General features: G+C 38.9%; 1 protein-coding gene across 3 annotated transcripts in view; it reads left to right on the top strand.

The window, feature by feature from the left end:
* The window catches only part of ADGRL3 (adhesion G protein-coupled receptor L3), a 410,528-nt gene that overhangs the window by 45,476 nt on the left and 346,395 nt on the right, over nucleotides 1-18,657 (top strand). For all 3 annotated transcript variants that reach the window (XM_029283374.1, XM_015812132.1, XM_029283375.1), the window contains one exon: nucleotides 16,316-16,425. In XM_029283374.1, coding sequence (XP_029139207.1) covers nucleotides 16,316-16,425 — 110 coding nt within the window. The remainder of the gene's footprint in view (nucleotides 1-16,315; nucleotides 16,426-18,657) is intronic.

Raw genomic sequence — 18,657 nt, 5'->3', positions numbered from 1 at the left:
TGCTAAGACAAGTGATCAAGATGATCAGAACTATGCCTAATCTCAGGTGCTTCCGCTTAGTCAGGGGTTTGTAGCGGATTGGTTGATGTTTACTGGGTGCCTGAAGTTGAAGGTTGGCGCGTTGAGCCGTTTGTCTATTTGGACAGACCAAGAACTCAGGACTTTCTAGCCAGGTCAATTCTGTTAACTGTGTGGCAAGGTTGGGCCACTTCACTTGGTTGTTGCCTGTTGGCACATGTTGCCATTGTTCAGGGCTCAAAGATGTTTCAACACTCTTCATTCTATTGCCTACATAAACGTAGAAATGTCTGCTTTGTTCGTAGATGTAGCTTGACATCTCCTTGCTGTCTGCGTAGAAGGTGGTAGACTGTAGTTCAAGGCGCAGCGTCTTCGCTGTCAAGTTGGTGAGCTTTGCAGCCAAAGTAGTACCACATAGTACTAACCTTGGTACGGTGTGGCCTTCATGTATTGTTAGTCTCGCTTTTCCAAAGAAGACACCGAAACTGCAGCTCTCCCCGCTGTAGACTCTGATGCATCTTATGGTTGTAAACAATGTGACGTAAGTGTGGCTCTCCCCGCTGTAGATTGTGACACATCTTAAGACTGCATTTGCCTTCGTTGGCACATCTAAGGAAGTGTACAATTCTTTCTTCTGCACTGTGGCGGGTGAGCTGGAAACATACGTGCACTGCACTTGCATACTCTTGGGACATCTTGGAAGTAAACTCCATGACTCCCGGTCTTGCAGACGTTGTTTGTCTTGTTTGTCCTCTATGGACAAGGCTAAGTTGTTGTGATTTTTGCTTGTCTGGAACACTGTTGCTTCCAAAGCAGGTTTGGTTGTCACAAGCGCGCAGTGTTCTAGGTGTGGTTTTAGGTGAGGTGCTGTTCCATTACTGGGAATGGAGGTGTTTGATATGCTCACGTGGGTTGGGATTTGCGTTTGGTCAACACAAACTGTCCCTCCTATGGCCCATCCGAGTTCCGGCGGGTTCCGTGGGGCTACAACGGTGGAAAGATCTTGTTCCGCTCCCCACTGTATAACCGTTGCCGTTACCGTTGCCGTTGCTGGTGGACCCCTCCAGTTGCCATCAAAGGTATGGTTCGGCGGGTTCAATGGGGCAGCAACGATGGGAAGATCTCGTGGGGCTGGCCTCTGTGTAGCCATAGCCATTGCTGGTGGACCCATCCGGTTGCCATCAAAGGTATGGTTCGGTGGGTTCAGTGAGGAAGCAACGATGGGAAGATCTCGTGGCCTAGTTGTCGTGACATCAACCCTGTGGCTGACTGGCACATCTGGCTGCTGAGATTCTTCTGTTCGTCTACTCAGTCTTGGGGGGCTTGTGGCTGGCTGTGGTCTCACCTGTTCACGTTGGAACACGCTTTGGTTATCCATGTAGGCCTGTACTCTGCTACGTCGTTTTTCGTTCTCCAGTTGTTCCCTATTGGACAAGAAGGTGGGCTCCTGGAGTGTTCTCCGGAGGCCTTGTGCCCTTGCCACTTTGTCTGCCACGTCTCGTTTGCTTCTTATGAACTCAAGCTCATCTTGAATGGCCTTCATTTTGGCCTTCCTTATATCTGCTTCGGCTTCTGCTTCAGCTTCTGCTTCAGCTTCTCTTTTAGCTGCTTCCGCTTCTGCATCAGCCTTCATTTTAGCTGCTTCCGCCTCTGCATCAGCCTTCATTTTAGCTGCTTCCGCCTCTGCATCAGCCTTCATTTTAGCTGCTTCCGCCTCTCTTTTGACCGCTTCCGCGTCTGCATCAGCCTTTCTTTTAGCTGCGTCGGCCTTTCTTTTGGCTTTCATTTGAGCGTCTTCTATTTCCATCGCCTGCAATTCCTTCTTCTTCAGCTGCTCTTCTTGTGCCACGCGAAAAACAGCTTCAGCAGCATTAGCATCTCTGATGGCTTGCTCGTCTTGTGAAATTTGGGAAGTTCGGCTGTGGCGAGAAGATGCTTTCGAATTGCGGGAGGCACCTGTGAGGTGAGATTGTTGAGACACGCTGGAGTGTGCCTTGGATATGTGGCGAAAGGATGATGCCCTTCCAGACGCGTGGGATGGAGCCACGTGCGACCGGTGGGACGGTGCGTGTGAATGGCAGGAAACTTCAGACTCTGCCCTGTCAACCGGTCTGTCTCTCGGGCGAGGCTCGCATTCTGGAGGGCGTTGTGGGCTCTCTAGAAGCTTCTTGCGTTCCTTGTTCCGTAACCGAAGACTTTGCATGTCGCGGTCGACTTCTGAGTCTCTTAATTGCTGCTGAATGTCCTTGAGTTGCCGTTCGGAGTCCATTCATTGTGTGAAGGCGTCCTCCTTATCTTCTTCCAGTGCGTGAGCACGTTCGGGGGAGAGATCCTCCTTTTGCTCTAGGTAGAGTTTGTGCCATTTCTCCCAGCCTCTTTCATGGCGCTTGTGCACGGTGTGCCATTTCTCCAACAGGTTTGCATGCATGGCTTCAGTTGGCTTTCTTTGTTGTCTTAGATCATAGTGACTCTGAGACGTCTTTGGTCTTACTGAGGCATGAGCTTCAGCTTCTGTGTACAGGTCAAGGGAGGCTGTTTGCGGCGCTTCTCCTTGGCCGTCTGGTTGGGGTGTCTCAACTAGGCTGGTTGGTTGAACCACTTCATCTAAATCAGCGGGACGCTCCGCCATGGTTAGGATAGGTTCAGTGTTGTTCTCGGCTATTTTGAAGCAAATTTGAAGAACTTCTGTCTTTGACCACTAGGGGTCGCTACTTGCCGATCAGCGTCAGAGGTGCTGTGTGTGGGTGGAGGTGGCTGGGAGCGTTCTCCTGTGGTTCCTAGCTATTTAGAAGCAAATTGGATGAACTTCACTTTTCGACCACTAGGGGTCGCTATCTGCGTATCAGCTTCAGGGGTGCTGTCTGTAGGTGGAGGAGCCACTGGGAGCGTTGTCCTGTGGTTCCTAGCTATTTAGAAGCAAATTGGATGAACTTCACTTTTCGACCACTAGGGGTCGCTATCTGCGTATCAGCTTCAGGGGTGCTGTCTGTAGGTGGAGGAGCCACTGGGAGCGTTGTCCTGTGGTTCCTAGCTAATTTGAAGGAAATTGGATGAACTTCACTTTTCGACCACTAGGGGTCGCTATCTGCGTATCAGCTACCGGGGTGATCTTCTTTCAAGGAACACCCTTTGTCCACTAGAGGGCTTTCTCTGGGCGTGATTAAAGGCTCGCGTGCAGCTCCTCCTTTAACCACTAGGGGACGTCTGAAGAGAGGTCAGCCAAATTCTTCCTATTACCACATACCTGCGGGGCCACTGAGAGGCATGAACTCCCACCTGGTCGTTAAGTTGCAGGCTGGAACACACTGGGTATTCAGCTTGTGATAATAGGCAAGGATTGATGGCTATGCGTCCTTCTTCTGTGACACTCAAAACTGGAAGAAAGCTCTAGTGGTGGTATAGGCTTGATTGAATTAAATTATCAAATTGTTGTAATGTGANTTTTTCAAGGTGCCACGTGCAGATAGGCCACCAGGGGGCGCTGCTGTCCTGCTATTGGGCCTTTATATGGCTTCTTTCTAATGGCATAGCTGAAATTCCAAAGGGAGGGGGGAGTTTGGACTCTTTGCCAGAGCTGTGTTTTATGACGAGATTTATTACCTAATTGCCTTCTTCCTTGACGACCAGGAATGTGCCCTGCTTTTGCCGAGGGAGCAAATGGTCACAATGTTCGTGCTGGGGCCAGAAAGGAGGGGGAGAATCACCCTTTCCAAGCATCAAACAAAGACAACAATTTTTCTAAGTTTAGCAAGTTGAATTCACGTGCTAACGAGGCTGACTGAAGCAGTAACAACACCACTGGCTCCTTCGCTAACATGCAAGCTGAGTTGGGTTCACAGATGATCTTTGAAGCCATCCCTTCATTGCCTCAGGACGTTTAAGCTGCTGGCAAAGGAAGAGGGAAGGGGGGTTTCTATGGCAACTGCTTTCCTCTCCTGAACGGAGATCCATGCAAGGCTTAATGGCTTGCAGTGTTTACCAGCAAATTAACAATACAATGCCCTGAATCACACCTTCTTTGAAACGCTGTCTGCCAAGCAGATACAGTGACATTTCTTTTGCAGGCAGTCCTTGGAAACTTGAGTTACTTTCACATGCATGAGAGACTTTTCTTTACTTCTTTAAAGTTTGAAGAACAGAGGAAAATTAATCTCATCAAATTGCTATTGCAGGAGCTCAGAGGAGAATTAATCTGTCAATTTACTATTCTGTTTCTAGACAGGAAACATGCCTATATTCCAGTCTTTAACAGATAGATAACTCAGAAGAACAACAGGTTTATTGCTTTTATTCTGGGGATCCTAGACAAAGACTTACAGTTTGTAGAGGTACATCCAAAATAGGTAGTAGCAATCTGTTTGTCCCACAGGTAAATTGACATTAGATTTTCCCCTCTTCTCCCAAGCGTCACATGGTGGGGTGATCGTGGAGTCTGCAGCCGTGTGGCTGCATGAGATGGTCAAAGAACAAAGGACTGCCCTCAGGCTAGTGTCCAGGGATGCCTTTGAAGCTCCGCCCCTGACCCTAATCCCTGCCCTTGACCTGTTACATAGGGATACATAGAGTTATACAAGATACATAGAGTTATGGTAAACATAGAGTTATACAAGGTTAAATGGATCTATGATCCAGAACAGTCACCATACTACAAAAAAAGATGTTGAGACCTTGGGAAAAAAAGTTCAGAGAAGAGCAACTAAAATGGTCAAAGACTGCAGGACTTGGGTTTGACTAGTCTAAAGAAAAAAAGAAATAGGGATGATATGATAGCAGCATTCCAGTATTTGAGGGGCTGCCACAAAGAAGAGAGGTTCAAATTATTCTCCAAAGCACCAGAGGGCAGGACAAGAAACAATGGTTGGAAACTTACCAAAGAGAGAAGCAACCTGGAATTAAGGAGTAATTTCCTGACAGTGAGGACAATTAACCAGTGGAACAGCTTGTCTTCAGAAATCATGGGCGCTCCATCACAGGGGGCTGGACTAGAAGACCTCCAAGGTCCCTTCCAGCTCTGTTTTATCCTTTCTTTGAAATGAGGGAGGAGAAGGAAAAGCATGGAATACAAGAGAGAAACACTGCCTTCTCCTTAATTAAACTGAAGGGGAGATAAGGTAAGGATACATTAAAGAAAGCTTTCAGCATATGGTAAATGAATGCTGTGGACTTCTATTTTTCTTCAGACTTTTTACTAGTTCACAATATGTCAGAACACAATGCCTCCCACTCTCTAATCTTTCCATTGATTTTTCACCATCTCTTTCCTATGATCCAGTTCTGAATTAATACTTCAACTAAAGGAGGTATAGCTGACCATATTGGGATGCCCATTGGATAACCAAAACCTCCAGCTTTGAGGTAATGAAAGAGCAAATTATTTAGCCACCATAAAGCCTGGGAGTCATAACAAAAGGTGAAAAGTCTAATCTTGCATTTGGCAAGAAAGATACCAATTTCAGGTACTTACCTTATTCTCTTCCAAACACAAGCTTCCAGATATATTAGATTTCCAAAACCCCTAGCTGGCACTACCAGTTCCATGGTATCTGCAGGTTATGGGAGAGAAAATCCAAAAGATGTGGAAGACCTCATGAGCTCTAGCCTGATTTTACTTATGAAGTCAGTGAAGACTGACAATTTATTAGAGTGCTAATTTTCTAGAAAATTCCATATTTATTTTAAGAACAATCTTTAATCTGTTCTTCTAAAACAGTGATTATAATTCTGAATCAGCTCACTCCCAAGGGATAAAAATGTATTCTGAATCATTGCCAAGAGGGATGGAGACATGACATCTGCACAAGTTTAGAAACCTCTCACAACTCCCAGTCTCTCAAATGGGTTTATCTGATCCTGCTTGCAAGAAACTCAAGTTAGAATTCAGAATCCTTGTATAATCCTTCTTCAAAATTCTTACTAACCACTGTATTTCACTGCACTACACTACATTCTTTATAAAGGAATTAAGGATTCAGTATAAAATAATTTTATTTTCATTCCTGACAGTTCAAACAAGAACCATGCTTAGCAGGAAATAAACACTATTGAAATAATTGAGGCTTCTTTCTGAGTAAGTGTTCAGTCTGATGAAATAGCTTTCTCCCACTGCAGAACTGTGATGTGTTCTCAGAAAATGGTAATTGCAGCAATGAAATTAAGCTTTTGGAGTAGCAAGACAAAACCAGAATGGGAATAAGGAGGGAATTAAGTAATTTCATTGGAAGAGTCAGCCTAGCTCAGTGATGGCGAACCTTTTAGAGACTGAGTACCCAAACCACAACCCAAAACCCATTTATTTATTACAAAGTGCCAGGGCCGCATCAGCATTGTGCCCCCAGGGGGGGCAGAGAGGCGCCTCTCAGTGCCACCTCTGGCACGCAAAAAATGGGGGCATAAAAATGGGCCACCATGCTGCAAGGTGCAAAACTGGATGCCGCCACACCGCAGGGTGCAGATACAAGGCGCTGCAACACGTAAGAATGGGGCAGGGCTAATGAGTATCACGCAGGCACTAGCCCTGCCCCATTTGCAGTGCGTGCATGCTCGCAGCCCCGTGCGCGCATGCACACATGTAAAATGCTTCCCCCTCCCTTTTCTTCCAGTCCGTCAACCGACAATGGTTGGTGACCTCTGCTCTACCACCTCTACTCGAGCTTGCTAGTCGGCCGCTTCGCCTCCTTTGTGCTGGGTGGGGCTCCTGCTCTGGGCGGTGGTGGTGACCTGATGGACCTGCTGCTGGTGGTGGTGGCACGTGTGCCAACAGAGAGGGCTCTGAGTGCCGCCTCTGTCACGCGTGCCATAGGTTCGCCACCACTGGCCTAGCTGCTACTTTTAAAATTTTATGTATCTTCTTATAGAAGAGAGTGGAAAAAAAACCTAGCTAATGGATAGAAATGTGGTAGCAGAGGAATGGGACTGAATATTGTCACATTGTTCAGCTTCTATCAGGATAGTGTATGTGTGTGTATTAAAATGGATGGACAGACTTAGGATTCAGGTTGAGGAGTGAAACTACCTCGTTTTCTTTCCATCCAGATGGTTATCAATGTGTTGAAATACTTCAACAATCAGGAATGCCTTCAATATACTTACGTCTGTTTAAATCACTTTTCTGCTAAAGTGATTTCTACTAAACCAGAAAAAGAATAATCAGCATTTTCAATCACTGTTGTTTCTCAGCAGTGTCCCCACCTACAGAACATTTTTTACAGTTTTGAGTTGCTGTAAATAAAATAACTTTCTGTCCCTCTGAGTTTTTGTGTGCAAGCTTATAATGACTTTGATGTGGGCTGAGACCTGTTGGTTCTTGGCTTCCTTTTATTCCAGGTTCTCCATTCATAGTTTCATTTTTTCCTCTATGTACTGTTTCTCAGTACATTTATTCCTTGGCCTCATTCTCTTAGGAATTGATTTTGAGTAGGCATGAAAGAACATATTTATTTAATGTCACCTATTTGATTCATGAGGCCTAGTTTTTGCTTCATACTTGCAACTTAATTTAGGGTAGCTAGATTTTTTTCAAATGTGAACCACCTAATCCCTGGTAATCCCTCACCAGATAAATGGAAATGCAATTCATTATACATGATAATTCCATCTCAGGATGCTGTTTGGCTTAAAAATCATGTACACAATTATATAAAATTGTATATTTTGGGAGATCGTAGAATCATGGGGTGATATTGTTGGGAGGGATCTTGGAAATGTTCTTGTCCAGTTCCTGCCCAGGAAAGGATTCATTTTGTAGAAAAACGTGGAAAAAAACAGAGATATGTAAAAGATGCTGTTGGCTATGATAGCAAAAGTTATGTATGAAAACAAATAGTTTTTATAGTTAAAAATGATATGAATCATCAGTGGAATGAACTAACAAATACAAGTGATACTAGTGCCAGCTGGATATGGATAAGTATGGATTTGATGCTGTGGGATTCTATGTAGATTTATTATTCATTGGGGAAGAGAGGGAGAAAAGATAGTAGTGGAAATCTGAAAGCGTATCTGATTACTGTGATTCTTATATTTGCTATAACTCAGTATCAGATTTATCTCTTACAAAAATAGACAGTCATTTCATATTATCAGAAATCATCTCTTGAAACTTTCCAATGTTCAAACCGAAGAACTGGTTTTTTTAGAATTAGGAGTTGTGATGTTGAGACATTCAGATTTATTTTTTAAACTTAATGTATTGACTCTGACCCTTGCCTGCTTATTTGTGCACTAATACTGAAGCAATCACTTTCAGCTACATTGTATCAATTGATTTTTGTATCAATTGATTTTTGTTGTATCAATTGATTTTTGTTGTACAAATTCTCTGCTATTTTGAGTCTGTCACATTGATATGCAAGACCAGATTCGTGACACAGATAAATGTGAAGTGCTTCTCTGAGTCAGGGACTGTGCTCATTAGGAAGTGCTTTAGCTGTCATGTGGTTCAATATAAGATGGATCAGCTAGCAGAATTTTATATTGTATAGTTCTCCAGCAAGTGAAGATTGGCTTGTCCAGCTGGAAGCAAGACATTTGTTATCTTAATACAAGGAAACCCATTCACATGACACTGTGCTGCTTATAATGGATCACCTACAAAAGTACCAGATTGGGGGCATTTGGCCATGAATGCAACTAGTGCAGATAGAATTATTCTAAGATTGTAGTTCCAAGAATGTTCTCTAAGATAGCTCTATAGGTATCTTGCTTAGCGCTCACCTGGTTTTCTCTCTCAACTTTAATAATTTTGTAATTTTTACTCGTATTCTCCTTATATTTTATTTTTTGCCTTGCCTTTCATTTCAGTCAAATTAAGAGCAGCTGGTACACAAAGCCAATAAAGTGACAACGGATGTCACAATAAAGATTTCAGAAGAAATAAGAATAGGTACTATTACTGATCCAATTGGACCCCAGGCCAAACAAGCCATCTCACAAACTACAGCTGATGACTGATTGAACCATATGTAAATCCTGGGATTATCTGCTGAAAGCCTTGATTTCTTGGCATTAATTGCAAAGAAAACTCATTTTGTATGACTGATTTACTCTAAGGCAGCTGCAGATTAGGAAACAAAATAACAGAGAAGATTGTTTTGCAAAACCCTTCACCGTTTAAAATGGATCTTACAGATCAAATTGCAAAAAGTGTTTCTCCCAGAAGCTTCAATCATTTCTATATGCAAAATATAAAAAGTATGTGAGAATGTATATGCTATCAATGCTTATATTTTTAGAAGTTCTACTTAATACATACAGAAAATTTTACTAGTTTTATTGTTTAGTCTGCTAAAGGAATGAAATTAATATAGAAAGATATGTTTCTGCTAAAACTAAAACTCAGATGAGTTGTCTATTGAAAACAAATTTGATAAAAAATAAAGAGAACCCTGGAATGCATTAGTGTCCTTAGACTGTTGTGACTGCATTAGCATCATAAGACTATTATGACTCATCTCATCTCTCAAGTACCATAAATAAGAAACAGTGGAAAATAACCTAGCAGAAAATAATCTTTTCACCACTCTGACTGTAGAACAGACATGTCAAACCCACAACGTCACGTGACGTCGCACAACATATCGGGAGAGTTTTGCCATTGCCGGCAATAGGGTGGGTGCGGCTTCCGGCAGTTTGACACCCCTGCTGTAGAACATCATGTTAGAATAGCCAGTTAGTAAAACATTGCAGTTAGTGCAAGTTAGGTGTCAAACCAATTAAATCTAACACAGCTCTCTCTTTCCTTGAATATCTTATGGAAATGATGGCAGAGTATTAAAAAACCTCCCTTTTTATGACCCTGTAATACCTTAATTCGGGGTAGAGTCGGAGCATCTGGATGAAGTTGAAGATTTATTGGATGGCAGAGTATAATAAGTAAAAATAAATAAATTCTTGGGTTTTTTTATGCTATAGATGTTTTAGAACATAGAATTGGAGGAAGAGACCTTGGAGGGCTTCTAGTCCAACCCCCTGCTTGAGCAGGAGACCCTATACCATTTCAGGAAAATGGTTGTCCACTCTCCTTTTGAAAGCCTCCAGTGATGGAGCACCCACAATTTCTGAAGGCAAACTGTTCCACTGATTGATTGCGTTCACCATTAGGGAATTTCTGCTTAGGTTGCTTCTCTCCTTGGTTAGTTTCCATCCATTGTTTCTCATCTTGCCTTTTTGTGCTTTGGAAAATAGTTTGACCCCCTTTTCTTTGTAGGATCAAATATTGGAACATTGCTGTCATGTCACCCCTAGTCCTTTTTTTTCCATTAGACTAGACATACCCAATTCCTGCAACCATTCTTCATATGTTTTAGCTTCCAGCTCCTTAATCATTCTTGTTGCTGTTCTCTGCATTCTTTCCAGAGTCTCAACATCTTTTATGGTGACTAGAACTGGATGCAGTATTCCAAGTGTGGTCTTATTAAGGCTTTATAAAGTGGTACTAGAACTTCACACAATCTTGATTCTATGCCTCTATTAATGCAGCCTGGGATTGCACTGGCTTTTTTGGCTGCTTCCACACATTGTTGGCTCATATTGAAGTGATTGTCCACTAGGACTCCAAGATCTCTCTCACAATTACTGGCATTAAGCCAAGTTTCACCTAGCCTCTACCTATACAGTTGATTTTTCTTGCCTAAGTATAAAACCTTACTTTTATCTCCGTTGAATTTTATTTTGTTAGATAGGGCCCAGTGTTCAAGATTGTCAAGATCTTTTTTGAACTTGAGCTTGTCTTCTGTTGGCTATTCCTCCCAGCTTAGTGTCGTCTGCAAATTTGATGAGTTCCCCTTCTATTCCTCATCTAGATAGTTTATGAAGATATTGAAGAGTATTGGGCCCAAAATGGAACCTTGGGGTACCCCGTTGCTTACTTACTTCCATGTGGATGTAGTTCATATTGAGCATGATGGTGGTGGTGTCTATCCCACTTTTTTAAAATAATATTTTATTAATTTTCCAATTTTACATTTAAGTATTTAAAAAGCAACATGGTGGCTGGGTTAATCAATAGTTTGATAACATATAAAAATCTTGGTACAAACCTTAAGTTACAACATCAAATATTTCCTCTCTTTTTCCCTTAACGTTTAATGTCTCGTATTTAAGCTAATACAGTTCTTATTATATCAACTCAGTAAAAACATCATTATTACATTTATCAATAAATTTTTAGCTTATACATATCTTAATTAATTTTTACATTCAATCTTCATAAACAATCCATATCCTGTTATTAAGTTTTTCCCAATTTTTAATTTCCCATCAATATTCCAATTTAACCTTTGATATTTTTAATTTTCAGGCTTTAGGTAACCAAAATTTCCCTTATCTCAATTCATAACAGAATCTAATATTCAAAATACACATTTTATCTATTTGACTATAGTCTTGTTCTATTTACTAAAAGTTATCTATTTCCCACCATATTAAATCATCTATTTAATAATACAATATCCCCTTTAATAAATCAAAACCATTATATATATTGCCTGGGTTAATCAATAAATCAAACATATTTGTAATATTTTTTTCTTTTAGGTCTAACTTTTAAATATTAAACAGAAAAAATCCTTATTTTCAACTAATTTCCAAATATTTTAAATCTAATGACCAAAATTCCCCTTATCTCAACTTCTCCCTTTAACCCTCTAATTAATAATATGAAATCCCCTCTAATAAATCAAAACCCCAATTTTCTTCAACCTTATTCTGGCTTTCTTCCTTTGCCAACTAGCCTTCCATATCAGTGTTTTTAGATTGTCAAATAGATCTCCCTTTATTATTATATAATTTGAAATAAAGGTGACCATTTAATTGCCATTTTTTTGGAAGGGCTAGCGCATTTGTATTCATTAAGTTGTCTCCCTATTATTCCAATTCCCATTATTGCCCTGATATGTTTATCTTCCATTCAATGTGTTCTTCTTCTTTCTCAAATTTCTTCTGATTTATATAGAAAGTCTTTTCCATTTTCAGTGTTGTCACTCCTTTTTCTGGATTTTCCATTAACAGTATTTGTTGGTCGGTTGAGTCCTCCGTCTTAATATTTGATTGTTCCACTTCTTCTGTTGTCTTCTGCGTTGTTAGTTCTTTGGTTGTAGTCAAAGTTTGGGTTTGTGTATCTAAGCTGGCATCTTGTTCTTTTATGTTAGGTCTTATTTTATCACAAGCTGAAAGAATGATTTCATGTATTGCTTTCAATGTGGAAAGGATCTTTTCCTGGTCTTCATCCATATTCTTTTAATAATGTGTTAAATTGAGGACTTTAAAATCAGACGTTAAAAATATTTTTATAATTAGGTATGGGACCTCTCTTTCATGTTTTTATAGATAGTCTTTATAGTAGAAGTCGTTTGTCAAGCAAGATTTTATAGTCAAAGGTCTTTCATCATCTCATATAGTAACCAGTATTCCTCAAATAAAGAGATAGGAAGGCAGTTCCCCACATATAACTCTGAAAGTCAATACAGGTTTACATTCATAGTTCAAATAGGCCAGTTATGCCACCCAGCTGTTCTCTTTACAGCTGAGTTTCTCACAGGTGGTGCCATGGTCAAAAGAGTCTTATCTAAAGTCTGGGCTTTGAACCAAGTCTCTTTTAGGAAATACCAAGTTGTAATACCAAACCTCACCACAAGATGTCACCAATGCTGTTTAAAGTTTTTTAAGTCCAAAGTTTTTATAATCCTTTTTCCAATTTTATTTCTTTTGTGTAGATAAAAGCAAAAGTCTCCAATAAAAATAAGAAAATTTTTGGTCCCCAAGTTTCAGGAACATATAAATCCAACTAGATTAAAATTGTTCTTTTAGTGTTTTAATTCCCCTGGATAGTCAGTCGCCGCTATTCTTAGAGGGTAGGATAGAAATTCCCTTCCCTCTCTCCTCACAGGGGGAAAGATACTTTGGGCAGCTTTTACAGGGAAAAAAATACTTAGGATAAAGAGAAGATCGGATCTCACCCAGTTTCATCTGCGTTGCTTTTGAAGTGCTAGGTGGTGAGTTTGACTTCAACTGTCTGCAGCCTAGTGACGAGCCATATTACTATGGCCAGTCTTTCCTCTGCCGGTTTGGAGGGCTGCCCTGGATCGAGCGGAAGGGCTGCTGCCCTCCTCTGATTAAGCGGGGGTCCCCTCCTTGCTCATCACCCCTACAGGGCAACTTTTGACCCTTTCCAGAGTCCCCCAGCGGAGCGAAACCGAATGATTTCATTTGGCATGATCCTTTTTTCACGAACCATGTTGGCTACTGGTTATAACTTTGTTTGCTTGTAAGTGTTCACAGATTTGTTGCTTGATTATCTTTTTCAAGATCTTCCCAAGTATTATGTCAGGCTGATTGTGGTCTGTAATTTCCTGGATCTCTTTTTTTTTTTTGAAGATGGAAACTACATCAGCTCTTTTCCAGTCTTGTTTTTTATGTGTTGAAATAAATTGCTTTTATTGTTTTTAACATTTGTTGCCTTACTTTGTTCGAAGCCTTAGCTTTCCTAACTTCATCTTTGCAGGTTTGGGCTATTGTTGCCTTAGTCATGTGTCCTTCTTTCCATTTTTTGTACTTATCCTTTTTTTCTCTCTCTCCATTGGTCTGAGAGTTCTTTATGTTATCATGCTGGTTTTTCTTGGTTTTCTTTTTTTTCTTTTTTAGTGGTATTGAACTGGACTTGGCTTTTATAATTGTATTTTTCAGAGTTTTCCAAGCTTGTTGAGTTGATTTCCCCTTTCAGATTTTCATCCATGTAATCCTTCCCATGCTTTCTCTGATTTTGTTAAAATCAGCTCTTTTAAAGCCGAAGACACTGGTTTGATTATCTTCTGTTGCTTGTGTCTGCTTTATATTGAATTCTAATACGACCTGGTCACTCTTCCCTAAAGTTCCTGCAAGTTCAATTCCCTCTATCACTTCTTTGCTGTTGGTAAGAATAAGGTCCAGTATAGTTAGTTGCCTCCCCTACCTTTTGGGTGATGACGTTGTCAGCTAGGTGGGTCAGGAACCTGTTTGATCTCCCACTTGTTGCAGAGTTTGTCTCCCAGTTGATATCAGGTTAGTTAAAGTTCCCCATTACTATTGTGATGTGTTTCCTACATGCATTGATTAACTACATTGGTTTTAAAAGGAGTAATCATAAATTATGATAAAAATACCACTACTAATACATTCCAATAAATAAATAACTTAACAGAACCCTTGAATTGCCTGCTTATTATACCTTTTCAGATTTCAGACAAATAAATATATTCTTTGTTCATATTACAGATAAACAAAATGCTACTTATTTTCTGACACAATAGAAAATATAATATAAACTGCAATTATACATCAAAGAAAAAATAAAAGCTTATTATGTCATTTTTTTGGAAAAACTGAGGAACTGAGATAGGGGACTAGCAATAACATGTGTTTTTTACAAAGATCAGTGTCTTGAGTAAAGCTGTGCACAAAAAATCAATTTGCACATAAAGTTTCTCAGTTTTCTGGGAGATGAAATAACTAATATATAGAGAAGGAAAAGGAAACATTTCTATTTATATGTTTTAGTTAAACTTACACTTTTTGAGACCTATGTTGCTGAAATACTTACTGTACATTCTTATCTATGCAAATTAATTCAAAAGCAACTACAATAGTGAAATATTTTAAATTCCTTGACAGAAAAAGAAAGAAAAGTAGTATTACAGTTGATCAAAAAAACTTTACTGATGTACTTTTATCACATTTTTTGGAAATGTTGCCTAGGATATGTTGAGAGACAGATTTGTTTGTGGAGTTGTTGCTATTTCAAAACATTTTAGTAAATAAGGATTTTATGAGTGTGTGTGTGTGTGTGTGTATGTATGTGTGTGTGTGTGTATACACACACACTTTCTCATATAAAGTATGTATGTATATGATATATAATGTATATAATTATGTAAATTATTACGGTAGGTAAGTGTTACAGAAATAGTAGTAAAAAATTTATAAGATTGGCAGTTAGCAGAAAAATAAAAAACTTATTACTCACTTTGAGTCCATAAATCAAGGTCATAACTCACTAAAACTATGAAATACAGTGAGATATTTAGCTGTAAAAATGTACTAAACCATAATTTATAGACATTCAATAATCAGTGGGCCATTTAATAACTAGGGTATACACAGTGTAACTTCAAAATGGAATTGCATTGAGATATTTATAAAAATACTTGTTTTTGCAGGGAATGTAAACATTCTTCAAATCCAGGTAGTCCTCAACTTACAACCACAGTGTAGCCCCAAATTTCTGTTGCTAAGCAAGACAGCTGCTAAGTGAATTGTGAATTAAGTGAAAAGGTTGGGGACCACTGTCCTCTAGGATACCCTTTAGGTTATTAGAGAGGCAGTTTGGTGTAGTGTTTAAGGCATCAGGTTAGAAACTTGGAAACTATGAGTTCTACTCCCACTTTGGCACAAAGCCAACTGGTCACCTTGGGCCATCACTTTATTATTCTTATTCCAGCTGATTAATTACTAGTATGATCTGAAGCATAACTATTAAGGCCCTAAATATCTTGATTCTATCTATAGCTCTGTTTTCCAGGCATAAAATAATAACTCGTATTTTACTAAGTGTTTTGTTAATTAGCTTTCGGTGTTCTGAACTGGTATTTCAATATATTATTTTATATATTTATGTCTATCTAGATATAGATATAGATCTAGATCTAGATATATTTAAGGTAAACTTTTTTGCCATCAGTTTAGGTACTTTTACTAGAAAAACTAAATAATTGTTTAAAATCAATACAATAGTGGAGATTTCCTGTTCTAGACATACGTTTTTATATTATTATTATTGTTATTTCAATATGTCAATTATAATATTGATTCTTGTTTCATTGTATCGGGCAGCTTTCATGGATGGATAGATGGATGGATGGGTGGGTGGGTAAGTGGATGGGTAAGTAGGTAGGTAGGTAGGTAGGTAGGTAGGTAGGTAGGTAGGTAGGTAGATAGATAGATAGATAGATAGATAGATAGATAGATAGATAGATAGATAGATAGATAGATAGATAGATAGATAGATAGATAGGTAGGTAGATGATAGACAGACAGATAGATATTCTGCTTTTAACAGATGGCAGCATTACTGCCAAGAAAAATCCATGGACACATATCTGAAGTCACCAGGAACCAAGCTTGTCTTGAAAAAGGCTGTAACTTTCTAAAGTACTGCAGTCATAATATTTTTGAATTAAATGAAATATTAGCCTGGATGTTCCTACGCTTTGGAATCATTATCTATGTTACTCCAATTTTTAATCTGATTTTTATTTTCATTTTTCAGGTGTAGCAACCGGACCCAATGTGCAGTGGTTGCTGGCCCAGATGTGTTTCCTGACCCTTGTCCAGGAACATACAAGTACTTGGAAGTGCAATATGAATGTGTCCCTTACAGTATGTATTATTATTACTATAGTAGTTGCTATTATTGTTAGTGGTGTATTATTGATCTGAATACCAAATTGCTATAATTGTTGGCTTTCGGTTTTTTAGGTTATTTCATGCTCACATAAGTGTCTTCTGACAAACTGAGCAATGGTGTGATAGTAGAGAAGTTGACTAACATAGAATTGTGGTTCTCAACAGAAAGCCATCAAGTTCCGTTTCCCCATCCCCAATATTTTTATTTATCTCACAGTAATTATAGCCTTATGAAAAGTAAATGGAATCTTAAGTTCTGAAGCAGTATACAGGTAGTCCTCAATTTACGACCATTTGTATAAAGACAGTCCAAAGTTACTACTCTTATGGCTTATAATACATTTCTGACTGTCACAAAATGTTGCGCGCACACCCTTTCGGCCACATGATTGCAACTTGGATGTTTGGCATTGGCTCACATTTATATCCAATTGCAGTGTCCCACAGTCATCTGATCATGATTTGCTTTTTCTTTTGCTTTTTTTGCTGGTTTCTGGGGAACGTTGATTCAAACGAATGACAGCATGTTAATGACCATGTGATTTGCTAAATGGCCACAGTGACTCTCTTTAGGACCATTTAAAAATGGTCATAAAATTAGATCTGGTCACATGTTGATTCAACCTACGACCGCAGTGACTTACAACCAAAATTCCAGTCCCAGTTATAAACTGAGAACTTCCTGTATTCCATTCCAATTTCTGAAAGAGGACAAACAAGGAAGATTGTTTCCATATTTTCTTTTGGGATCCACAGATAGTCCTAGTTTAGCAACCACAATTGGGATTACAATCTTACTTCAGCTTTCCTTTGATTTATAAACCTGTGAAGCTCATAAATGTGAGGATTGGTCACAAAGTTACTTTTTCATCATTGTCATTAACTGCAAACAGTTGCTAAAGGAGGCAGTTGGTAAATGTGGACTACCTGTGTTGAAAATTAGTTGAGAGACAGATAAAATTTTGGTCTGTTTCAGCACTCTTTTTCTTATATAAAAAGATGGGAACTTCTGCAGTACTTAGCATGAATTTGTAGTATAATTATTGCTTGTAGTTTAATTATTGCTTAATTATTAATAAAATCTATCTTTTTGTTGTGACATGTATGAATATATCATTTCTGCACTGCTCTTCTATAATTACTCTCAGAACAATCCTCCCATACCTTCTTTTAGTGTAACACAATTTCAAACATGTAATGTTTGGACAACTTTGCATTTACTCCATCACACTTGTAAGATTTTCATAAAAGTAAACTTGAGAACTGTCTTTCAGATTATACTGTATTATTCATCTACCTAAATGAGCATAATAATACTTGAGAATATTTCGTAAAATGAAATGTTTCTGAAATAAGTAATATCTAAGACATTTTTAGGCTGAAATCTTATCCACCTGCAAATAAGGCCCATTGATTTTATAGATTTTATTTCTTAGCAGCTGTGCATAGGATTAAATTGTTAAAAGAGCATTGCCATTGCTAGAAGAGAAATCATTTAAAGATTCTCAGAGTAGAGTAATTTTGGGAAAAGGGAAAGTGTTTGAAGAATGATTAATGAATGAAGGGAGCAGATCTGAGTAGAAAACTGAATAGATATGTAAATAGATTTTTGGTCATGCCCATTTTTGGCAATTTTACTACTAAAAGAAATTGCATCATTCCCACAATAATCTGTACCCAATATATATATGATCGGTCTGTCTGTCTGTCTGTCTGTCTGTCTGTCTGTCTGTCTATCTATCTATCTAACAGGGTTGGCAAAAGAGCTAATAACACCTTTTAAAATGGTTTAAGTGTTGTTTTACAAAAAGTTCAAATCATCTTAATTTAATTCAAATACTGGATAACACACTCAGTCGCATTCACTTAAAATGCCCTGTCCAAATAAATTCATCTTTATTATGGCTTAATATGATAAGCAGCATTACACAACATTCAGAGGTAAATATGGGTCCTCACAATAAGATTGACTCAACTATCCAACCTCATTTTAATCTAATCTAATCTCATATTTTGTACAAATCTAAGGTCTTGAGTATCTTTCCAAAAGGCAGAGTAGTAGGGAGTTAGATTTGATTCCATAGGTTAGGAACAATGCAAGAAAATGTTCTCTTCTATGTATCAACAAACATATTTGTGCTGTATTGTGCCTCCAAAGGTAAATGTATATTTAAGAGGATTTCTTTTGCTGAAGTTAGTGTCCCT

This window comes from Protobothrops mucrosquamatus, unplaced genomic scaffold (genome assembly GCF_001527695.2).
Source record: "Protobothrops mucrosquamatus isolate PMUCROS unplaced genomic scaffold, P.Mucros_1.0 scaffold69, whole genome shotgun sequence".
NCBI classification, from domain to species: Eukaryota; Metazoa; Chordata; class Lepidosauria; order Squamata; family Viperidae; genus Protobothrops; species Protobothrops mucrosquamatus.
Note: the sequence above shows the minus strand (reverse complement) of the source record. Positions and strands in the feature narration are given on the sequence as shown.